Source organism: Scyliorhinus canicula, chromosome 7 (genome assembly GCF_902713615.1).
Source record: "Scyliorhinus canicula chromosome 7, sScyCan1.1, whole genome shotgun sequence".
Classification (NCBI taxonomy): domain Eukaryota; kingdom Metazoa; phylum Chordata; class Chondrichthyes; order Carcharhiniformes; family Scyliorhinidae; genus Scyliorhinus; species Scyliorhinus canicula.
The window spans coordinates 202103815-202128846 of record NC_052152.1 but is presented as its reverse complement, the minus strand read 5'-3'; the positions used below and the strand labels follow the sequence as shown (position 1 = coordinate 202128846).

At 48.1% G+C, this 25032-nt stretch overlaps 2 protein-coding genes across 2 annotated transcripts in view; one reads left to right on the top strand and one right to left on the bottom strand.

The window, feature by feature from the left end:
* Positions 1–14040, top strand: part of sdc4 (syndecan 4) — a 29507-nt gene extending 15467 nt beyond the window's left edge. Inside the window, exons 2-5 of the mRNA XM_038803721.1 lie at positions 5591–5723; positions 10072–10100; positions 10854–11040; positions 12286–14040. Of these exons, the coding sequence (XP_038659649.1) occupies positions 5591–5723; positions 10072–10100; positions 10854–11040; positions 12286–12437 (501 nt within the window). The 3' untranslated portion in view covers positions 12438–14040. The remainder of the gene's footprint in view (positions 1–5590; positions 5724–10071; positions 10101–10853; positions 11041–12285) is intronic.
* A 6737-nt stretch (positions 14041–20777) lies between these two features.
* Positions 20778–23249, bottom strand: LOC119969165 (basic proline-rich protein-like). Its single transcript, XM_038802392.1, has one exon. It carries the CDS (start codon positions 23247–23249, stop codon positions 20778–20780), a length of 2472 nt encoding a protein of 823 aa, XP_038658320.1.
* Positions 23250–25032: the final 1783 nt, after the last annotated feature.

Below are 25032 nucleotides of genomic sequence, written 5' to 3'. Positions count from 1 at the left end.
CAGGGACGTGAAAGTTGTGATGCTCTTGTTTACAGTCTCCTATTTGAAGGGGAAAAAAGAATGAATTCCTTCCTGAACAGATTTTCACTTTTCAATTAGGGTGAATTAATCAGATACAGAAGGTTAGATATTTGGACATTTGTGGAGATCAAATGAGACTGCTCTCACATGATGGTTCTTTATGGTGACCATTACATTTCCTTTAATGTAATCAGTTACTGACAGGGGAATTGTGTTCAACTTGGCAAAAGGCCATTATGTAATTGCTGTCAAGCCTAGACTCCATTGAAGATTAATTTGAGAATTAGGACTTTTTCTTTAAGCCTAAAATTGACACCAATTACTTTTTACACCCCCCCCCCTTCACATTTCCTTAGAAATGCAACAACAAAAGCATGACACATGCAAGACTGTTTTTCTACGAAAATGTTCTGTTTATATCACCTGATCACAAGAATGAAAAGTTTACCGATTGGAAAACATATAAATAGTATTTAATTTTTTAGCTGTCATGGACAATGTTTCTACTTAATCTTTAACCTAGGGTCACGTTCCCTGGAATATTCGACTAAAGGCTGATTTGTAGATGAAGGAAACTTTTTTTCTTTGAGTTGTCAGAGTATCTTGTGCCATGTTGGTGGGGGAAGGAGTGCCAATCAAGCGGGCTGCTTTGACCTGGATGGTGCCACGGTGTTGTTGGAGCTGAACTCACCCAGGTGAGTGGAGCGTATTCCATCACACTCCTGGCTTGCAGGTGGTGGACAGGCTTTGGGAAGTCTATATAATAATTATCTTTATTAGTAATAATAATCTTTATTAGTGTCACAAGTAGGCTTGCACTAACACTGCAATGACGTTGGTGTGAAGCCCCTAGTGGTCACACTCCGGTGCCTGTTCGGGTACACGGAGGGAGAATTCAGAATGTCCAATTCACCTAACAAGCACGTCTTTTGCGATAGCAGTCCTATGTGCCACATCACTGACTGGAAGGGATAGGGTTAAATGGAGGAGTAGTACTGAGTGCACTGAGAAAGCCATTTGGCACATGGTAACTTTGTCAGTGACCCCCACCCCTCCTCCGCAACAACACAAACCCTGCAAATTAATCTTCTTCACAAACATGCCTTTTTGGAAGTTGCTACGATAGAATCGAGTTCCACCTCATTCGGGTAGTATGTTTCAAATTGGGTCTTAATGTTTCAAAAAAAACCTGAAAATCGCAAGGGAAGGGGTAAGTCTTTTTTTCCCCTATCAGTTGAGTTACAAACGATCTGATTAGCCGTATTTCCTTCTGACTTACTGGTGGCATTTATTCTTATGACTTTCCACGGGAGGCTGTTGGGTTCTGACACTGCATCATCGCTCATTAGTGGGCTGGATCATTCTCTGCTGTTGTGATGACACCTGTTTGATTTCAATCAACCTTGCTTTTTTAAAAATAAATGAAAAGTTGCTTGCATGGAGACATGTAGAAAATGGGGTCATGTTACACGTGGGAACAAGTATTGAACTGTGCTACACAAAATCTGACAGCAGTAAGATTAATTGAAACTGTCAGGAGGGGTTTAATCAATGGACGGAGTGATAGTATTACCCGAGGCACAAAGGCAGCATGGCAGCATCACCTTCAAACCTCGGTCGTGGGAGGGATTTGATTGCGACTGACCGTCTGGACGAGTCTGTAACTGCAGAGGTAGTAATGGTGGGGGATTCTACGTGTAGTGTGGTCACCAAGACCTTAGATGTTGGTTTGACTTGTGATCTTGACTAGTGCAAACGGAAGGAGGGGATTGGACCCCTTGCGCCTGCTCGCTGATTCACGCCCCTACTCACCCGTCTCATTGGCCAAGTTGTGCCAATGTAGACTCTTGGGACACAAGTGCCGGTGCTGAATTAGTTGGTTTGGGTAGCTGCCTAAGTTTGGGAGGGGCAATTTTTTTCGCCCCCCCCCCCCCCCCCCCCCCCCCACCCCCCCACCCCGCCCAATGGTTTGAATAGTCAGCCAGACCAAGCTAGTTATCTGGGCTCTGATGCGAGTTGTTAGCCAACAAAACCTGCCTCCAGAGCTGCCCGTCTAAGCGAAAATCTTCGACACTTCCGGGGTCCGTATCCCTCTATTCCCATCCTATTCATGTTTTTGTCAAGATGCCTCTTAAACAAGTGGTGGTGGGTAGGATTTCAATTTAAGCCATGAAGATCCACAAGATTGGCTCACACACACAGCCATTACACTCTAGGTGACCCTTCCTATGAGCAAGGTGTTGAATGCAATATTGTGGATTTAACTCCCCCGGGCTAGAAGTTTTCTTGGCAGCCAACCAGACAAAATGACTGCGCTGTTACCAGTAGCACTGATTTTAATCAGAAAATGTGCACTTTTTGCCACCACCCGCATCTTCCATTTCATCTTTTTTTGGGTTTTGTTTCTTAGTATTTGGGGAGTTTCTTAGCTTCATTGTTCTCTTTTCTTGACTGCAAGCCATTGATCAAGCTGCAACTCGCTCTGAGCACCCAGCCATGGATTTCTTATCCTGCCGCTTGTGTTGTTTTCACCTTATCACTCAATGGATAGGGCAAATGAGCAAGCTAATCCTATCAACAACTTGCAAAGCACCAGTCTTTTTTTTTTAAAGGAGTAAAACATCCCAAAGCATTTTATTTCAAGAGCATCGTCTGATATTTTTGATGACGAGCTGCATAAGGATCAGGGCAGATAGTGTGCATGCTAAAGGGGGCGAGGGAGGGCAGCGGAGAGCTTGGCTGCCTGGTCAGCCCAAGCGGCCAGGATTGGAGGAGGAGTGCAGAGATCTCTCCGGATTGTGGAGCAGGAGCACATTGGGGGGTGGTGAAATAAGCCATGGAGGGATTTGAAAATGAGTATGAGACATTGCCTTGACAATAGTGTCTCGGTTGGGTAGTTCTGGCATGTGGACACTTTGGCGTGTTAGTGAGTGGCGTCTAAAAGCCTTGGACTTGGCCACTGAGCCCGGGTGAGGTGAAACACGGTGCTGTAGTCTTGGCATCACTGGGTTGTGGAGACGGGTAATCAACCAAGGTTTCCATTTCTTCTCATCAATGTTCATTGTCGTTGCGTTGGGCGTTATGCCATTCAGGCCTACTGCTGGAGCTTGTGGAAATAGTGTCCTGGTATGCCAAGAGGGAAAAGGTGACTTGTACGAATTTGTTAAAAGTTTCATGAGTAAGGAGGATATGTTGCAACTCAGTGACTCAAATGTCCTAAACAAGTTGTACAAGTAACCTTGTAATCACTGATTACACTTTCCATTCCTCCTTGATGGTGTTTAGTGCTTTTGTATTACCTCCGGTACATCCAAGGTGACGTCCGCAGCCCACCAATGACTGTAGATCTACCCCATCGATTATTGGTAGATGGCAGCCTTGGGTCTGGGTAGTAGTCTGTTCATTGTGGCTTCACTAGCTTCTGGGAATGGGGCTTGAAGAAAACCTCAACTCTCACCACCGCACAGTACTGTTGGAGGTACTTCATTGGCTGCAATAACAGGTTCCGGGGGGAAAAGCCATTTTTTTAAAGGACCGATCCAATCTGCCCCATCAGATGGGTGCAAAAGGCCCCATAGCACAAGGTCAGAGGTTTGCTCCAGTGTCCTGGCCAATATTTATCTCTCGGGGGTGCCAACATCGAGCCGATTGTGAAGTGGTCAATGCCACATCACCATCTTTGTGGGGCTTGCTCTGCACAAAGTGGCTGCCCCATTACTGCACAGTGCCTCAGTGGCCTGAAAGTATTTCTGTGAATGGTGCAATGCAGATATTTGAGAGGGAGGGGTGAAAATAGCAGCCTTTGCGACCTAAGCATTGTTCGCACCCAAGTATTGGGTCTTCGAATAGTGCAACCATGGTAACCTGTGCAGTTGATAGCTTTATTTTGAAACAAGTTTGGTAAACGGAGGCGTACTTTCCATGTTTGAAAAGGAGCTTGACTTGAAAAGACCCTTCAGCCCATTTGATCTTGTCCTTTTAGGAATTTCCCCAACCTCTTCATCAGCATCTAATTGCTTTTTAAGAAGTGATTCTGGAAAAGAATCAAATACCTGTCACGTAGGATTGACTTGCGCACACACCAAGACTTTAGATCATTTAAAATGTAAATCCCACACAATGCCAGGTTTGATCAGCAGGGAACACACAGTCCGCATGTACAAGTGGTGCTCGCCAATGAAGAAAGTTAACCCGTTTGGTTTATTGTTGAGCTATGTGCTGTCACTAGCTGATGGAATGTTACATGTGTTTCTGTCCGACTGCTGGCTGTAACTCTGTACCGCATCTATTTTAAATCTGCCATCTCCTCCTACACCATATCTTTCCATTTCTAGAGTGTAGCCACTGCTCTCGTTGTAGCCCAAGCCTCGCGCTCTTGTTCCATTCTCTGCCTTGCCCCGTGTCCAGTGGATATCACCACAGCTGCTCGGTTAATATATAAGATGGTACCTCGACCCCGGTTTGATTTCTGACAGTTGTCTAAATATCCGTCAGGGGTCTCTCTTTGTTATTGATTAGCTGACCTCCCTTTCCTGATAACCTGAGGTGAACTGTGGCAGTGCTTCATCCCTCTGGGTGTGAGGTTGTGATTCTACTGCTGATCAATTGCAGATCTTTTGGAGTGTCTGTGCGGTGTTGCCAAGCTAGCGAGTAGTGGGGAAATGGCGGGCTGGACACTGCCCGCAACTCCAATTTGTCATGGCTTCACACTTTTTGTACAGGAGCCGATCAGCATCTCCCATTGTGTTTGTTTTTTTTAATATAAATTTAGAATACCCAATTCGTTTTTTCCAATTAAGGGGCAATTTATCGTGGCCAATCCAACTGCCCTGCACATCTTTAGATTGTGGGGCCGAAACCCACGCAACACGGGGAGAATGTGCAAACTCCACACGGACAGTGACCCAGAGTCGGGATCGAACCTGGGACCTCTGCGCCGTGAGGCACTGCTAACCCACTGCGCCACCGTGCTGCCCCTCCTCTACCATCGTGAACCAGCTTCTGTCTCGCATTAAACGTTACTCGTGATGAGCTAATGGTGCAATGTTAAGATTCACTGTGGGATGATAAATATTCAGGTCAAATGCGTGAAATCCACTTTTTTTTTACTCCTTTCCCTGGTTCCGGCCACCAATGTAGTTGCTTCAAAAAAAATAATGGCAAGCGAATGGAACGATGCGGAAGATTACTTGTGGCAGAGCAGAAAGACAATGAATGCATCTGTCTCTGCCCTCTTTCCCCTCCTGCTGCACCAGGGTCCAGAGTATATATTTATAACTTCTTTTCCTGTTTACTGCCCAATTGGAATGTTTCCGCTTTAACAGTAAGAATGTAGCACTTGTCTCTGTTTAACATGTGATTTGGAGCTTGTGCTAGACTGACCTTTTTGAGGGGAGGGCGGGGGGAGAGAGATAAAGTCTCTCATTCCCTCATTCCCATTCTCCATCCATGGAGAAATTAATTTAAATGTCTGGAACCAAACGCTATGTTAAGCTGTACAAGGTCTGATTCCTGAATTGCATACTCTGTACTGATGTCCTGTCTCTCTCTCTCTCTCAACCTGATATAGCACAGCGAGTTGCTCTCTGAGAAGCCCCACTTCAATGATCTGGAGGGTTCGGGGTTCCATGGACTAAATAAACTTCATCCCGACAAGCAAGACGATGGCTCTGGTTTCGCCTCTGGAGATGACGCTGATATGGGTAACTATCTTGTTTCTTGTCTGGTTCTACTAATCCGGGTTGATTGATGTGGACTGGGACTTGACACAGAACTAACCTTCCAAGAGAGCCACAAATGTTTATGCTGACTTCCAGCATCTGCAGTATTTTGCTTCTAAATTTCCGCCAAATTTAGCTTGACTCAAAGTTTAATTGTTGGGAACTCCCAAGATCTTCTCGTTGCCTCTTGTGTGCAGCTGTTGTTTCGTGTATAGGATTGTATTCGGTCCAAGACTATAAGTCTGAGATGGCACAGTGGTTAGCACTGCTGCCTCACAGCACAAAGCACCCCGGTTCAATTCCGGCCTTGGGATGAGTTTCTGTGTGGAGTTTGCACCTTCTCCCCGTGTCCGCGTGGGTTTCCTCCCACAATCCAAAGATGTGCAGGTCAGGTGGATCGAAACATAGAAAATAGGTGCAGGAGTAGGCCATTCGGCCCTTCTAGCTTGCATCACCATTCAATATGATCATGGCTGATCATGTAAATTCAGTGTCCCACTCCCACAGAAATATAGAAAATAGCCATGCTAAATTGCCCCTTAGTGTCTCGGGACGGTCAGGTCAGGTTAGGTTATGGGGTCATGGGGTTGGGGGCTGTGAAGAGTGGGCAAGGGTAGTGTGCTCATTCAAATGGTTGGTGCAGACTTGATGGGCCGAATGGCCTCCTTCTGCACTGTAGGGATTCTAGATGAACTGACTCAAAACACCCAGCCATCCCTAAAATCACACCTCTAATATCATCTTCAGGACACACTAGGCCCAATGCCCATATTTATCTGTAAAATGTCAGGTTCTTTCTGAAGCTATGTGAGGTTAAAGTCTCCCACTATGAGTTAAAAAGGGGAAGTTTTGTTACAAAAGCAAATGGAATTTTGATATTCTCCCAACAACCCATTTTGCATAATCCAATCATCTCTCACTCCCTCCCACATTAAATCTCAATCCCTTTGTAAATGCAAATGGCGCTGCAATTTGAAATGATCTCTAGCTGTTTCAGAAATAAGCAGATCTCTTGCAATCCTCAACTGCTACTTGCAAAGCAGAGTCCATTGCAGCAAACATTTAAGGCCATTCTACAATTACTCTGTTAAACCACAGCTTGGCTTACAGTATGTTCTGTAATCATTTTTGTGTCTGTTCATAACCCAATCTCGCGAAATGTTGCAATGTGATTCCCCTTCGCCTTGAAGACTGCGGGCGAGTACCGTTCAGCACTGGTCTCCACAAACCGGGACCAGACGGAACGGCACGAGAGGGGGCCTTCCAGGGGATCGGAGGAACCCAGATACATGCCCTTTGGCAGGGTGGTACCCTGGCACTGGTGCCACCCAGGCACCCTGGGTTCCAGCCTGTCACTGCCAAGGTGCCCAGATGACACTGGCATAATGCCATTGGGGGGGGGGCAGGTTGCGTTGGGGGCCTTGACGATCGTGATGCCATTTTTAAATGGCTTCCCGGTCTTGCACTGAGGAGTTCCAACGAGCAGAGCTCCTCGGTGTAGAAATGAGCAGCCTCAGATGCACCTTCCCCGCTGAAGCCCTTTAGAGTGGGATTGTATAGCCATGTGTTGGCGCTGCAAGTGCCGGGAAGCATGCGGCTAAATGCGCGCGCTGTGGGTCTTTGTCCCCATTTGGTTAACTCAGGCCCAATAGCTCCTTTTTATTCAAGCTATTTTGCAAATCCACTCAGCCCTTTTCCAGAAGTTGTTGGACAAATCTATCTTAATGAGCAGCCAATTAATTTTAAAGAGGCCTGTAATATATCTTCTCCCATCCTGGGATTTTGGTATTGCTGGATGTTGATCCTGCTTTAACTTAAACTATCTGGGAGGCCAGACAGCTCTCTAGTTGGCCATTCATGGGATTGAAGCATCAGTGGCAAAGCCCGTGTGTCTCTCATTTCCCTTCAGTATGATGTTGATTCCCTTGAGTATGATGTTGATTCCCTTGAGTATGATGTTGATAGGGCAGCACGGTGGCGCAGCGGTTAGAACAGTTGCCTCACGGCGCCGAGGTCCCAGATTCGACCCTGGCTCTGGGTCACTGTCCGTGTGGAGTTTGCACATTCTCCCCGTGTTTGCGTGGGTTTCGCCCTCACAGCCCAAAGATGTGCAGGGTAGGTGGATTGGCCACGCTAAATTGCCCCTTAATTGGAAAACATTAATTGGTTACTCTAAAAAAAAAAAATTTTTAAGAGTCTGATTTTGATCAGCTGCCTTGAATATCATGCTTGCAAAGTGACTTCTGATTCCGCCCCATTTGTAGTGGGATTGGAGTCTGACACAAGGCAGTCTCGGCGGTCTGGCCTTCACATGCAACTGACTAAAGGAGCGGATTTCCAATAAATGCCATCAGACCCGAGGGCCATTTCCAATGACCTCCGAGTGGGTGATGCTCTTGTTACCTTTTCAAAACCATCACATACTTAAGGTTTTTTGGAAAAGTAATTTTTTTTTCCTATTAATGTAGCATCCATTGAATAACCAGCCTCCCCGGACAGGCGCCGGAATGTGGCGACTAGGGGCTTTTCACAGTAACTTCATTGAAGCCTACTCGTGACAATAAGCGATTTTCATTTTCATTTCATTTCATAACATAGTTCCCATCGATAAACACCAGTAAATACTTTTGAGAAGAGTTAGAATAAGAGGGGCAGTGGAGTGTTGCGGGGGTTGGATTTTTGACCTACAGTTTCAAAGTACAGACATTCAGAATGTTTGCAAGACTTTTGTGCCTCAGTTTCCCATGTGTCATCAGGAGCCGTCTTCTGTTTTATTTATTTATTTCTAAAAATTAAATTTAGAGTACTCAATTTAAGGGGCAATTTAGGGTGGCCAGCCCACTTACCCAGCACATCTTTGGGGTCATGGGGGTGAGAGCCACGCAGACGCGGGGAGAATGTGACGGAGCTGCCTCGTGTTGTACCGAACAGCTGCTGCGAGGGAAGTGGTTTCGCTGGGGACTTGTAATGCTCATCAAACCGAGACTACAACTTCCCGTGTTACTGTAAAACCTGCATAACTGCAGGGGTTTTACTCCTTTCAAACCCCACATTTCCCACCTTCCCCATTACAACCACAATCTCGCACAAGTGGAAATTCCAACTTGAGTGGAATAAACCTAAAAGGTTCATTTGAGATTAACGTCATAAAAGCTCGAGTTTAACTCCCTTCATGCTTGGGGGCTGGGAGGGGGGGAGTGGATGGATGTCAGTGTTCAGTAAGGTTTTTAACCACATGCTTGACCACACACTGCTCCATTATTCATGAACACATAACATAATCACCAAGCACGCTGCTCAGTTTGTGAAATGATTCTGTCACCTGTAACTACTCCTGCATTCTGTCCTTAATCTTTAAAAGAGGCAGGAAGGAAGGAAAACCTTGCCGACATATAAAGCTGTCACAACCTTGTGATGCCCTCCAATCACTTTGGTTACACAGTGTTATTTAGTGGCTGCAAGATGATGCAGAAACCTAGTGACCTTTTGCACAGCAAGATCCCACAAATAGCATATGCCAATGACCAGAACCATTCTTTTTTTTTGTGGTGATGGTTCATGTATATATTTTGGCCAGGACGCACCTCTGTTTTGAACAGTGTGATGGCACATTTCACCTTCACCTAAAGCATGGTAGCATAGTGGTTAGCACAATTGCTTCACAGCTCCAGGGTCCCAGGTTCGATTCCCGGCTTGGGTCACTGTCTGTGCGGAGTCTGCACGTTCTCCCCGTGTGTGCGTGGGCTTCTTCCGGGTGCTCCCGTTTCCTCCCGCAGTCCAAAGATGTGCAGGTTAGGTGGACTGGCCGTGATAACTTGTCCTTAGTGTCCAAAATTGCCCTTAGTGTTGGGTGGGGTTACTGGGCTATGGGGATCGGGTGGAGATGTGGGCTTGGGTATGGTGCTCTTTCCAAGAGCCGGTGCATTCCCGATGGGCCGAATGGCCTCCTTCTGCACTGTAAATTCTATGATCTAAGACCGACCGACTGGCTGGCATTCATTGAAAGACAGCACTCTCTCAGAACTGCACTGGGCAGTGACTGACTGACCTACCTAAATTTGTGCTCATCTCTGGAAAGGAATTTGGGCCAATAAGCTATCTTTTGAGACATGCGGTATAATGCGCATGGACTGACACGAGATGCAAAAAGAGCTGGTGAGGCACAAACCCAGTGGGTGAGTGCTGTGGCATCCACCGCACCAACATTTTCAACCAATAAAGAAGCTCGATTATTACACGCAATGTCATTCAGATGTACAATTTTGATAATACAATACTCATCTTGACTTTGCAAACTGTGATGGTTAACCTGTTAATTCTTTACTTGCAGATGGGCGTGAGAAACCAATTGATGATGAGGTGAGATATGCTCCATTCTTTACTAACCCTCCTTCAATGGGTGTCACACCTCCACCCGATCCACCATAACCCAGTAACCCCGCCAACACTAAGCCCCAATGGGGCTGTTTGATTTTCCGTGATTGTTGCGCAGGTTGAAAGCCCGCACGGAGAGCCAGAATGCGGAGTTGACTAACCGATGATATGGGAGGGCAGGTGGTTTTACAAAGAGCTGCTGAGTTTCACGGGATTTCCCGCTGACTTCAGAGCTTTGGTTTTGAACAAGTTCCCCAACCATAGAATGTGACCACATGAGGGTCATTCCGATCACCTGGGTTAGTTCTGTGCTAGTCCCCGCTGGTCTGGTCCTACTCCTGTAGTGTCCGCTCGATGCAATGTTTGTGTGATTCCGCTAATAAAGAACAACCTGTCGGGGGAACCGTCGGGGCTGTTGCAATATTTTGCTGTCTTTGACTAGTCAGCGCTCCGAGGAATGTTGCTGAATCTGACAGCACAGATGGCAACAATTGGACTTGGTGCCAGAAAGGGGCAAAAGGAGGTGGCCAATCTCACCAATGCTCCCAGTGCCTAATGCCCCACCTGCAATGCCTGCTAGAGAGGTAGCCGCACTGAATCACCCAGGAGGTGACATTCATCGCAACACAAGTAGCACTTTTTGGCTCTCTTGCTCATTTTTTTTTAAAAGAAGAGAATTCTGGGACATGGTAGGGGAGAAGAGGACTTGAGAGTAATAGAATGGTCATTTTTCCTTAGGATGATCTGGACAACCGCATTGACGAAAGTGAAAGTGATGTGATTGACAACGTGGAGGGCCACATTGAGAACAATGAAGTGCAGCTGGCGAAAAATGCCCCAGCAGAGGAAGACATCGACAACAGGATTGCCTTGGCGAGCACAAACAACAACGGCAGTGTCTTTGAGAGCACAGAGATGCTAGCAGGTACCTGTCCGACATCACCTCCTAAACATCATGTCATCCATATTGGAATGATCTGTTCCGAGTACTTTTGTCCTCCCATCTTGCATAGAATTAACATCTGCCCAACTTATCCATGCTGGACTTTTGTTTTGCCTCCCACCACCCCTCCTCTCCTCATCCTTGTGTTAATCCAGATTGCCCATTAAATGCGTCTCTGCTATTCCCTTTCCTGTGGCTGTTCAATATGTCCAAACTGGATAAAGAGGTTCCCCCTGAATTCCACTGACTGGCTATGGAAGGATGACAAATTTCCTTCCCTAAATTGAAGAACCATAGAAGCACCTCAGTGCAGAAGGAGGCCATTCGGCCCATCGAGTCTGCACCGACCCTCTGAAAGAGCACCCTATCCCTGCAACCCCACTTAACCCACACATCCCGGGACGTCTAAGGTTAATTTTTATAATGCCAATCCACCTAACCTGCACATGTTTGGACGGTGGGAGGAAACCGGAGCACCCGGAGGAACCCTACGCAGGGAGAATGTCCATGTGGAGATTGCACAGTCACTCAAGGACGGAATTAAAGCGGGGTCCCTGGCGCTGTGAGGCAGCAGTGCCAGCCACCGTGTTGCCCCTAATGGCATTATTGAACCAGATTTGCCACTGCTTTCATGGTCATCATCAATGAGACTACCTTTTCAATTCCTAATTTTTATTTATTCCACCATCTGCCGTGGTGGGATTTGAACCCCCTAACCCCAGAGCATTAGCCTGGGTTTCTGTAAATCTCGTCCAGTGATGTTGCCACGCGCTCACCATTTTATTTTCCCCGCCACATCCAAGGGAGACTTGAGGAAATGCTTCACTGTCTGACATGGTAAAAACCAGCTGCCCTCTCTGGTGGCTGAGGAAGACCCCACTACACCACTTTGAAGAGGGGACGTGTTTAGAGGCCTGTGGCACAGGAAAGGCTCTTCAGCCCATCGCATCTGCCTTGGTCAAAAGCAAATGCCTAACCATTCTAGTCCCATTTCCCAGCACTTGGCCCATAGCCTCGCCTGCCTAGGACATCTAAATACTTCACAGATATTGTGTTGTGCTCTTCCTGGCCAACTAATCTCTAAAACCAAATTATGTTTTTAAAAACATTTGGCTATTGGAAACTTTGTGTGCAAGTAGACTGTCACAACACTGTTATAACAGTAACTACACTTCAATGTCACAATGCAAAGCTACGCTGACTGATTCTCTTTTTATACATTTTCAGCGATGATTGCTGGTGGTACTATTGGCCTTCTATTCGCCATCCTTCTCATCCTGCTGCTCGTTTACCGCATGAGGAAGAAGGACGAAGGCAGCTACGACCTGAGCAAAAAACCCATCTACAAAAAGGCACCGACCACTGAGTTCTATGCATAAGCTTCATGGGTGCCCGAGCTCCTGAACAACAGACTTTATATTCTTTCCGAGAGCTTCCGCCTTAACAAGACACGGACTGAAGTGGAGCCAAATTCTGCAACTAGTTTTTAAAAAACCTCTGCGATTTTGTTTTTTTTTTAAAGATATAACAATTACATCTGTGTGCATTATATTTTTTCAAAAACGCATCCAAATCCACAAAGTATTGTCTAACCCAGATTAAAGAAATTAAAGCATTTTCCAATGGAACGTATCTGGATTTTAAAAAACAAATGTTGTCTGTTATCGCCCACGACTAGCATTTCCACCAAGATTTGTTGAGGAGGGAGTGACGAAAGGTTTCACATTTCCGATCCCTGAAACTGTAGCTTAGTTTTTTTTTCCAATGCTGCCGCCCCCGGCAGGCAGGGATATCCATGGATTTTTGCAGAAATCCATGGATAAACAGTAATTGGCAACTTGATCAATGATCTTTTTAAGAAGCGCAGGTGCATTTCTCCAGTTTCTCACCAGATCAACCCCTTTCAACCCTCCCTCCCTCACCATGCAGAAACTATTAATTGCTTGCATTTCCTTGCTTCACGACCCCAAAACAAATAAATTGGAATTTTTATAAATGGGTTCGAGACATAAATAATCGTAGATTGTTACCTTTCTGTAGAATTTTTATTACAAATGTTAATAACACAAAATTATGTTCCTATAACGTCACATTCTGCAAGAACTGGTTCTAACTAAAAAAATTCATGCTTTTAAAAAAAAATAATTTATCTATCTAAGAATATTTTAATTGCCGCCTCTTTTATTTCAAGGTGTGATTTTTATTTTTTTTAAATGTACGTTTCAAGATGAATGGCGTTTAATTCTAGGATGATGTACCTTTCTGCCATGTTTGTTATGTGAACAATATGATCGGGTTTCATACTGGAATAGTCATCGCAGGATAACGTGGGGTCAGCCACTCTGAAAGTGATGTCGAATAATATATTTCCAGTGTTGTTTTTTTTTCAAATTTATCCCTGTTTTCCGGAACTGTCCTTTTTACATCCTGGAGATGTACAGATGCCATGTGCTGGCTCTCCAATATAACTTTGACATAGGCCCATATTGTTGCTAGGCGATGATGAACATCCGGTGCAAGAAACGTACAAAAAGTCAAACACTTGTGATTTTTAAGTTCCCATCTTCTCGGGTACTTAACGGTTGTTGTTTATTATCCTCTCATTTCTTGTGTCTACACTAATTTCACCCAAAGTCATCTAAATATCCAACTGTTTCCCACTGTATAAACTGATTGTGTGGAGGCCTTTGCTGTGATATGAACCTATGGCTATGTTCCTCTGTCAGTGTTCTTGAGAATAAGATCCTTTGACAATTAGAATGATTCTTTGAAAGTGTTTTTTTTAAAAAGAACAAACATCAAATGCCAAAGTTTTTAAATACAGCTCCCTTGAATTTCCACTGGGAGAATGTTGACAGAATCTGAACTTCAGCCTAAACTAAACCTTCCAATGCTTTAACGCAGGCACGTTTTTTAAAATGTGTGTGTACAAAAAATGATGGGAGAACAATTTATGGATTAAATTATTGTTTTATAAATAAAGGAAACTTTGTCTTGCGTATGTGCATCTGCAGATCCCTGTGCAAAAAGAGTTTAGATGTTTTTTTTTCCCCCCTTGCTCATTTTCACGCCATTTATTTTTTAAAATATTGAAACACTAAGAAATTTTCCTTTAGCTTTTCCACAGGAGGAGATCTGAACTTTCAATTGGTGTCTACTTGAGAGACGCAGTGTGTTAACGGTACCAGTCCTGTCTGGCGGGTCAAATTGATCATGCAGCAGTAAAAACTATTTTAAAAGTTTCTCCTGAAACAATTGCAGAGGAGCTTCAAGGACCAGGCTAATGTCTTACATTTCTTTTAAGGAGAGGCATTCTAGGGAGGAAAATTGAGCCTAGATGGTTGAAGATGTGGTTTAAAACACATGGGAATTTGGTCAAACTTTTTGGAACCAAGTGCAAACATTTTGGGCAATTTTCCGCCAATTAGCTCTATTCTCTTGTCGTGCAATCAAGTGCTTAAGGTGATTTTAATCCTGTGGGGTTAGGACTCCTTTCAATAGATTTAATGGTCAAAAAATATTCTGCAGAATTGCAATTGATAAATATGGGATAGGGATGGGGTTTTTTTTCTTTCACACCGACGTGTTCAATCCAGTCAAAACCTGCAGGATTCTGCATGGTTGGGGTTGCTGGTTAACGCTGGGTAAATATTCCGTGAACCAAATTAAATGGTGAACTGAATCTTGCCAACGTGACCTATCCACGTACCAGGTGAATAGCCAAGAAGGTGGTCAATTGAGATGATGGATGGCTTTCAAGCCATTGGCCTTTCTCAAAGCCTCCGTGGGCCTGCTACTTTGCTAGGACTGATGGCATTATTCTGGATTACGGATTACTATTTTGTTGGCTCAAGTCAGTTGAGCTGATATTTGTATAGCACGTGGCCAAAACCCAACGTCCAGCCATTATTCCCGTCTGCCCAGCTATTCAGTAAATGGGATTGAAATCTCTTTTTTTTTTTTAAAATAGGAGTTTATCTTTTTGCAAAAGTGCTCACTTACTGGCTGCAGTATCTGAAATGCACACCCAGGTACAGAACTCTAGAAAAGTAACGTATAGTATTTTTTGGTTCTGCAATAAAACTATATATTTTGGATTAATATTGGTGTAAATACTAATGGCAACATTCTTAATGGTAGCTTGATGTGGGGGTGGGATTGAATTTTAGGAGTATACCAACTCCTTAACACCCAACTTCCACTCCCTCGTGCACCCAATTGGTGACCCGGGTTGCAAACTACCCTTGGTGCTATACACAAAGTGTCATAAAATATAACTGAAGTGAGATTCCAGCATTGTTTTTTCTTTTCTCCAAGTTGGCCCTTCAAAGCGAAGCTTCTTTCCTGAGCCCACACACAAACTTCAAATAACCTACCGGGTGAAAAGTCTTCTTGGGTCAGGGAGGGAGTTTCCTACATTGAGCAGTGTGTCGCTCACAACCCACTTGCTCACTGAAGTTCGTGAGCTGGGACTGCTTTTGAACAGAAATGTTCTGCCTGTTGCTTCTCTGTTGTGCAGCGCTTGCGAGGACATGTACTTGAAGCTCTTGCGTTACCCAAGCAGAGCAGGGTGAAGGAGTTGCAAGAGAGAGATTGATTCCTCCCTTAATATTTATGGGGTTGTTTGTGGGGGTGGGGTGCGAGGGGTGGGTGGGTGGGCACCATTTCTTGCCACCTGACCTCTTGCCAGTAGCTGGAGGTGCTTGGAAGGTCTAACCAATGAGTGAGTTTGGCACTGGTTGGTTGCAACATCAGTTCCAATTTTAGAGTGTTGAACGTTTTGTACATGCAGAATCCACACTGGTCTAGTAAGTTTTTGTCGTGATCCACATGGCAATTTCCAGTGCTGTCCGATATCTGTGGGTGCAATTTTAACCTCACTCTCACCGCATGAGGTAGCACGCCAGTTTCACATCCCTCCCACCCAATATTACTCTCTGTCCATTTCAACGGGATGTAAAACTGGCTGTTGTGTAAAGGCCAGCATGGTCCCTGATCCAGTCAGTATTCTGATGGGTAGGGTAGGTTAAAATTACATCCCCAGAGTCCCAAACTGTCTTAGTGCCAGTGGAAAAACTGTAACTTGTCTTCCTGTTAACTAATTAATTTGTCCATGGAGAAAAATAATTTGCTATTTTCAGATCTGTACATATTCATATGTTTTAATTCTGTTACTGGATGTATTATGTATAAATAAAACATTATCTTTACACAAGAAAATGTCATTTTTTATCTTGCGTTTAGTTAAGAAGAAAGAGTTGTATTGAAGCTTCAGTGATCTCTGGATATGACAGAGCATATACAGCTGACTCTGCTAACAGTGCTGCGCTCCCTCAGCGCTGACATAGTGCCGCCTTCCACTGGGCGCTGACAATGCTGCACTCCTTTAAGATGCTTAGCAATAGCTAATAAATGTTGGTTTTGCATTGCCAGCCACGTCATAGGAATGAATGAAAAACAAACTTAAATAAACGCCATTGACAGCAAGGTCCCGAATTTCTGATTTCGCAGAATCTCAGAATTTACAGTGCAGAAGGCTGGCCATTCGGCCCCATGAGTCTGCACCAGCCCTTGGAAAGAGCACCCTACCAAAGCCCACGGCTCCACCCTATCCCCATAACCCAGGAACCCAACCTAATTAAAAAATAAATAAATTTAGAGTACCCAATTAAATTTTTCCAATTAAGAGGCAATTTAGCATGGTCAATCCACCTAACCTGCACATCTTTGGGTTGTGGGGGCAAAACCCACGCAAACACGGGGAGAATGTGCAAACTCCACACGGACAGTGACCCAGAGCCGGGATCGAACCTGGGACCTCGGCGCCGTGAGGCATGCTACCCTCCAACCTAATCTTTTGGATGCTAAGGGGTGATTTTAACCAATCAACTTAACCCACACATCTTTGGACTGTGGGAGGAAACCCATGCAGAGACGGGGAGAACGTGCAGACTCCACACACAGTCACCCAAGGCCGGAATTGAACCCGGAATTGAACCCGGGTCCCCAGAGCTGTGAGGCAGCAGTGCTAACCACTGTGCCACCATGCCACCCACGAATTAAGGAGAAAAACAAACTTATTTACAAAACCTTGGCGCAGGCCATCTAGGAGAGAAAACCCACATTTAGCTGTCCGTTGCGGCTGACTGGCAGATCCTTACTGGCGTGTTGCCAGAGAAATGATGAGGCAATTCCAGCCATCGGCACATGACCCCAGGATGTTATGATGTGGAGATGCCGGCGTTGGACTGGGGTGAGCACAGTAAGAAGTCTCACAACACCAGGTTAAAGTCCAACAGGTTTGTTTCAAACACGAGCTTTCGGAGCACCGCTCCTTCCTCAGGTGAATACAAGGGAGAGTGCCCTCACTTTGTCAGTGCCAGCCAATTCCTTTGGGGGCTTTGTGAGTCCAGAGGGCTAATGTGTAGGCAGCATCCAATCTCTCTGCACAATAGCTGGCGGTCGGCCCAAAACATCTCTTTGTCATCTCAGACTTCACTCTTCCACCCCTCTCATCACAGGCCACCCAACTTCCAAATGCAGATACATGGGCTAGAATTCCCTGGCCGTTGGGGTTCTCAATTCCCGCTGGCAGCGCTCTCCCGCCCGGGGGTTTCCTGGCAGCGTGGGGTGGCTTCAATGGGAAGTCCCATTGAGAAGCAGCGGGAGTAGAGATTCCCACTGCCGAGAAACCCACGCGGTTAAGGGGCCGGAGAATCCAGCCCTTGATCTCATCCAAAACTGTTTCCCTGTCAATCACCGATGTTTTTTTTTCTTTATATTAATTATTAGAATGTGGGCATCGCTGGCTTGGCTAACATTCATTACCCAACCCTAATTGCCCTTGAGAAGGTGGTTGCGAGCTGCCTTCTTAAGCCGCTGCGTGGGTACTCCCACGGTGCTTTTTCCTGTAGCCTTTCACACAGCGGCGTGTCCTGCCTGGCCATTTCAGAAGGGTACTTACTCCCAACCACATTGCTGTGTTTCTGGAGTTACATGTAGGCAGACTGGGTAAGGGCAGCAGATTTCCTTCCTGAAATGGCACTGGCGATCTAGATGGGTTTTTATAATAACCCAGTAGTTTCATGATCATTATTAGTGAGACCTCCTTCTGCATTGAGATTTGAACTCGCGTTTCCAGAGCATTAGTGCAGACTTCCGGATTAGTAGTCTAGTAACGTTACCAGAATTTTACTCTTCCCGGCTCCCAGTCCAGCAATGCCTCAATTATAAAATTCTCATCTTTGTTTTTGAATACGTGTGTGGCCTGACCCCACTTCCTGCGCGTCCTCCTCTAGTGCTCCAGCCCTATGAGATCTCCATGTTCTTCCAAAGTGTCTCCTTGCGCTCCCCCAATTTACACCGTTCAAGTCTCACTCAGGGCTTGAGCAGAAGAATCAAGACTAACGTTCGTCCCAGGGCCGTGCTGACGGAGTGCTGACTGCCGGAGGTGCCAATTTCAGGTGAGATGGTAGACAAAGCTAACGCAGGTGGGTGTAAATGATCCCAGGGCACTATTGTGCAGAAGAGCAGGGGAATTATCCCCAGTGCTGGCAAATATCACTCAGCCTTGTAAAAAAAAATAGATCAGCGGATCTCTGTCATGTGGCCATTTGTGGGATCTTGCTCTGCACTAATTGGCTGCTGCCTTCCTGACTCAGTCCTATTTGATCCTGCACTTCCACGTATTCCACAATCTCATCCTTGACAATGGGCTCTAAAATCTTAGCAACAACCGAAGTCAGGCTAACCGGCCTACAATTTCCTGTCTTCCTCTTCCCTCCTTTCTTTTATTCTACATATCTTCCTCCTTTCTTAAACATGGGTGTTACATTAGACATTTTCCAGTCCTCTGACTGGTGTTTCACAGGGATATCATCAAACAACATTTGACACTGAACCCCATAAGGAGATATTACATCAGGTGATCAAAACCTTGGTCAAAGAGGTTTTTTGTGCGATCATGGGATGAGGGCGTTGCTGTGCCAGCATTTATTGCCCATCCCCGAAGGCATTTAAGAGTCAACCACATTGCTGAGAGTCTGGAGTCTCATCTCGGCCAGACAAGGGCTTTAGTGAACCTGATGGTTTTTTACGACAATCAACAACGGTAGCACAGTGATTAGCACTGTTGCTTCACAGCTCCAGGGTTGCAGGTTCGATTCCCGGCTTGAATCACTGTCTGTGCGGAGTCTGCACGTTCTCCCCCTCTCTGCGTGGATTTCCTCCGGGTGCTCCGGTTTCCTCCCACAGTCCAAAGATGTGCAGGTCAGGTTGATTGTCCATTCTAAGTTGCCCTTAGTGTCCAACAAAAAAAGGTTAAGTGGGGTGACTGGGTTACAGGGATAGGTTGGAGGTGTGGGCTTAAGTGGGGTGCACTTTGCAAGGTCCGGTACAGAATCGATGGGTCGAATGGCCTCCTCCTGCACTGTAAATTCTATGATTCTATGATGGGACTTTTAATTCCAGATTGGTATTGAATTCAAATTCCACCAACTGCCCAGGTCCCGTGAGGATTACCCTGGGTCTCTAGGTTACTAGCCCAATGACAACACCACTACACCACTGCCTCCCCTTAAAGGACGAGAGAGGGAGGGAGAGATACCAAGAGGCTTAAGGAGGAAATTGCAGAGTCAAGGGATCAGGCAGCTGAGGACATGGCTGCCGCGGAAGGTGGAGTGATTAACGTCGGAGATGCACAAAAGGCCAGAGCAGAAGGAGCATGGAGATCTCAGAGAGCTGGAGGAGGTTACACGACAAGGTAACAGCCTGTGCTGTACCTTATTCCAGCATTTTATATCTTCAAGGTTTCAAGTATCACACATTGTTGTTGTTTCTCTCTCTCCTCTGCCAAACCTCTTGCTCAATCTGTTTTGACACTTTCGTCCTTCAAATGATCACTTCCCAGCAAGACAGAGGCACTCCTGGAATTGGCTGCCTTCTCCGAAATGATACAACCAATTCCAGCCAACCGAGTGCCTCGGTTCCTGGGGGAGAGGGGCGGGAGGAGGGCGTCAGGGGGCAACGTGAGTCGATTTCTGGCTTGGTTACATAGCTTGCCACTGACAAGAAAAGGAAGAAATGCCAAAGGCGGATATTTGCAAAAGAAAAAGAAGGCGAACAAAGTTCAGGCGGATGGAGCCGATTCACACAACACGGGAGAAATGATTCAGGGGTGAAGCCCAGGCACTGGTCACTAGGTTCAGTTATCAATGAGCCCGCTTAGGTTTAATGGCTCATTTAATTGTGTTGTGCAGACAATTCGTGGCCAGGGGCCCATGGGAAGATTCCTAACAACCTACAAGAATCATCTGCTGGACTTTTCCAGCCCCTTTCCTGCTGGGAGGGCTAGTAAACCTGCATCAGGATGGAAACCTGATAGATTCCCGCCAACAGGGGATCGTCTACCAATTGACGGCCGTTTTACCAGGCCAAAAGGAATTTAAAGGCGTCGGAACCGTTCCCAACAGGTGCGGAACTGGGCAGCTGCTTCAAGATACCTTCCCAATTGCCTTCCTGGAGGCGGGGAGGGAGGGGAGGGGTGAAGCTTCTTTCTGGAAGCGCCATGTCCCACAGAGGAACCCCTCCTGGTGATAATGCTGCCCCTCCGTCACCAATACGGCCCCCACAGGATTCACTGCTGCTCGCGTTACGTCGAATGGATGCAAACTAATCGCTCCTGGTTTCGGGGTTTGCTCAGTTTTCCTCCCACAATATTATTAACGCTGCTTTTCTTTCCCCCTGCTGGGTGCAATGTTCATGAAATCAGTCTTCATTCCTGGAGGCTGCGGGGTATTCCTGGAGGCTGCGGGGTATTCCTGGAGGCTGCGAGGCATTCCTGGAGGCTGCGGGGTATTCCTGGAGGCTGCGGGGCATTCCTGGAGGCTGCGGGGTATTCCTGGAGGCTGCGGGGTATTCCTGGAGGCTGCGGGGTATTCCTGGAGGCTGCGAGGCATTCCTGGAGGCTGCGGGGTATTCCTGGAGGCTGCGGGGCATTCCTGGAGGCTGCGGGGTATTCCTGGAGGCTGCGGGGTATTCCTGGAGGCTGCGGGGCATTCCTGGAGGCTGCGGGGCATTCCTGGAGGCAGGCGGGGTATTCCTGGAGGCTGCGGGGCATTCCTGGAGGCTGTGGGGTATTCCTGGAGGGGCATTCCTGGAGGCTGGCGGGGCATTCCTGGAGGCTGCGGGGCATTCCTGGAGGCTGCGGGGTATTCCTGGAGGCTGCGGGGTATTCCTGGAGGCTGCGGGGTATTCCTGGAGGCTGCGGGGTATTCCTGGAGGCTGTGGGGCATTCCTGGAGGCTGTGGGGCATTCCTGGAGGCTGTGGGGTATTCCTGGAGGGGCATTCCTGGAGGCTGGCGGGGCATTCCTGGAGGCTGGCGGGGCATTCCTGGAGGCTGCGGGGTATTCCTGGAGGCTGCGGGGTATTCCTGGAGGCTGTGGGGCATTCCTGGAGGCTGCGAGGCATTCCTGGAGGCTGCGAGGCATTCCTGGAGGCTGCGAGGTATTCCCGGAGGCTGCGGGGCATTCCTGGAGGCTGCGGGGCATTCCTGGAGGCTGCGGGGTATTCCTGGAGGCTGCGGGGTATTCCTGGAGGCTGTGGGGCATTCCTGGAGGCTGTGGGGCATTCCTGGAGGCTGTGGGGTATTCCTGGAGGGGCATTCCTGGAGGCTGGCGGGGCATTCCTGGAGGCTGCGGGGCATTCCTGGAGGCTGTGGGGCATTCCTGGAGGCTGTGGGGTATTCCTGGAGGGGCATTCCTGGAGGCTGGCGGGGCATTCCTGGAGGCTGGCGGGGCATTCCTGGAGGCTGCGGGGTATTCCTGGAGGGGCATTCCTGGAGGCTGCGGGGCATTCCTGGAGGCTGGCGGGGCATTCCTGGAGGCTGCGGGGTATTCCTGGAGGCTGCGGGGTATTCCTGGAGGCTGTGGGGCATTCCTGGAGGCTGCGAGGCATTCCTGGAGGCTGGCGGGGTATTCCTGGAGGCTGCGAGGCATTCCTGGAGGCTGCGAGGTATTCCCGGAGGCTGCGGGGCATTCCTGGAGGCTGCGGGGCATTCCTGGAGGCTGCGGGGTATTCCTGGAGGCTGCGGGGTATTCCTGGAGGCTGTGGGGCATTCCTGGAGGCTGGCTGGGTATTCCTGGAGGGGCATTCCTGGAGGATGGCGGGGCATTCCTGGAGGATGGCTGGGTATTCCTGGAGGCTGCGGGGCATTCCTGGAGGCTGGCGGGGCATTCCTGGAGGGGTATTCCTGGATGCTGGCGGGGTATTCCTGGAGGGGCATTCCTGGAGGATGGCGGGGCATTCCTGGAGGCTGGCTGGGTATTCCTGGAGGGGCATTCCTGGAGGATGGCGGGGCATTCCTGGAGGCTGGCGGGGCATTCCTGGAGGGGTATTCCTGGAGGATGGCGGGGCATTCCTGGAGGATGGCGGGGCATTCCTGGAGGCTGCGAGGCATTCCTGGAGGCTGCGAGGCATTCCTGGAGGATGGCGGGGCATTCCTGGAGGATGGCGGGGCATTCCTGGAGGCTGCGAGGCATTCCTGGAGGCTGCGGGGTATTCCTGGAGGCTGCGGGGCATTCCTGGAGGATGGCGGGGCATTCCTGAAGGCTGGCGGGGCATTCCTGGAGGATGGCGGGGCATTCCTGGAGGCTGCGGGGTATTCCTGGAGGCTGCGGGGTATTCCTGGAGGCTGGCGGGGCATTCCTGAAGGCTGGCGGGGCATTCTTGGAGACTGTGGGGCATTCCTGGAGGCTGCGGGGCATTCCTGGAGGCTGGCAGGGCATTCCTGGAGGCTGGCGGGGTATTCCTGGAGGCTGGCGGGGCATTCCTGGAGTATGGCGGGGCATTCCTGGAGGCTGCGGGGTATTCCTGGAGGCTGGCGGGGCATTCCTGGAGGCTGCGGGGTATTCCTGGAGGCTGTGGGGCATTCCTGAAGGCTGGCAGGGCATTCCTGGAGGCTGTGGGGCATTCCTGGAGGCTGCGGGGCATTCCTGGAGGCTGGCAGGGCATTCCTGGAGGCTGGCGGGGTATTCCTGGAGGCTGCGGGGTATTCCTGGAGGCTGCGGGGTATTCCTGGAGGCTGCGAGGCATTCCTGGAGGCTGCGAGGCATTCCTGGAGGCTGCGGGGTATTCCTGGAGGCTGCGGGGTATTCCTGGAGGCTGCGGGGTATTCCTGGAGGCTGTGGGGCATTCCTGAAGGCTGGCGGGGCATTCCTGGAGGCTGGCGGGGCATTCCTGAAGGCTGGCGGGGCATTCCTGGAGGCTGCGGGGCATTCCTGGAGGCTGTGGGGCATTCCTGAAGAGCTGTAAACCTCTAATACAATCAATGAGATCTGCTGAATGCTTCAACCACCAACAACAACAACCTGTGTCCACACAGCACCTTGCATATGGCAACGTGCCCCAATCGCCTGCCCGGACCCAGGCATTTCAGTGCTTTTATGCCGCCCCTTTGCGGGCTCCTCAATGTGGTGATGCCGTCACTTTCCTCAAAGCCTCACCAACAGCCAACTGTATCGGTGGCTCTGCTAAGCTGCCGGCTCTCTGATTGGACCGGCAGCTCAGAGAGGTCGGCCAACATCCTTAATTGGGACGTCAATCCCAACAGCTGCCTCTTAATTGGGCACCGTTCGTAAAATTGGCATTGCAGGGCAGAACGGTGGCTCAGTGGGTTAGCACTGCTGCCTCATGGCGCCGAGGTCCCAGGTTTGATCCCGGCTCTGGGTCACTGTCCGTGTGGAGTTTGCACATTCTCCCCGTGGGTTTCGCCCCCACAACCCAAAGATGTGCAGGTTAGGTGCATTGACCACGCTAAATTGGCCCTTAGTTAGGTTGCATGGTAGCATTGTGGATAGCACAAATGCTTCACAGCTCCAGGGTCCCAGGTTCGATTCCGGCTTGTGTCACTGTCTGTGCGGAGTCTGCACATCCTCCCCCTGTGTGCGTGGGTTTCCTCCGGGTGCTCCGGTTTCCTCCCACAGTCCAAAGATGTGCAGGTTAGGTGGATTGGCCATGCTAAATTGCCCTTAGTGTCCAAAATTGCCCTTAGTGTTGGGTTGGGTTATGGGGATAGGGTGGAGGTGTTGACCTTGGGTAGGGTGCTCTTTCCAAGAGCCAGTGCAGACTCGATGGGCCAAATGGCCTCCTTCTGCACTGTAAATTCTATGAATTGGAAAAAAAGTGAATTGGGTATGCTAAATTTATTTTTTTAAATTGTCACTGCACTGCCAGCGTTACCCTGGCAGGTTTGAGATTGGCGTTGGGTCCCAATGCAGGGGAACATGGCACTGCCAATCAAACCCCACCCACAGAATCAAACAACACAGAAGGAGGCTGTTTGGCCCATTGCTCCTGTGCCCGAGTCTGTAAATAATGGTAAGGTGACAGAGCATCTTGAAACTTTTCAGTCAGTCAGAGAGAGCCAGTATAGACTTGTAAAGGGCGGAGCGTAAATGTAATTGAATTTTTATCAAGAGGTGACTCAAGTAGTGGGCGGGCGAAAAGTGCATTGCTGTTATTGATATGGATTTCCAGAAGGCATTTGAGAAGGTCACTCTATAACATACTGTGAGGTGAAGCTGAAGCCAATGGAATTACAGGCGGATTAATGACCTGGACAGGAAATTGACGGAGTTACAGCAGACAGAGAGCAAAGGTACTGGGCCTCAACCGTTCACCCGGTGATCTTAGAACATTGTGAAGTTCTGGCAGACTGATGTTTGGTTTGATTCAGCTATATTTGGTAGCAAATGGTGAAACATTGAGCTTCCTGGCCAAAGGAAACCACAAATACATACAACAAAGATAAGACAAGCCCATAATATTCTGATGAGTAAATATAACAATGTGTGCAGATGTAAATACCACATGTTGGACCAAACTATACCACTTCACCGCATTGACTGAACTTTCACCTGTGAGTCAGAGTGTGTGGATTCACTTCTCGTTCTTGGATTCAAACCACCATCTAAACT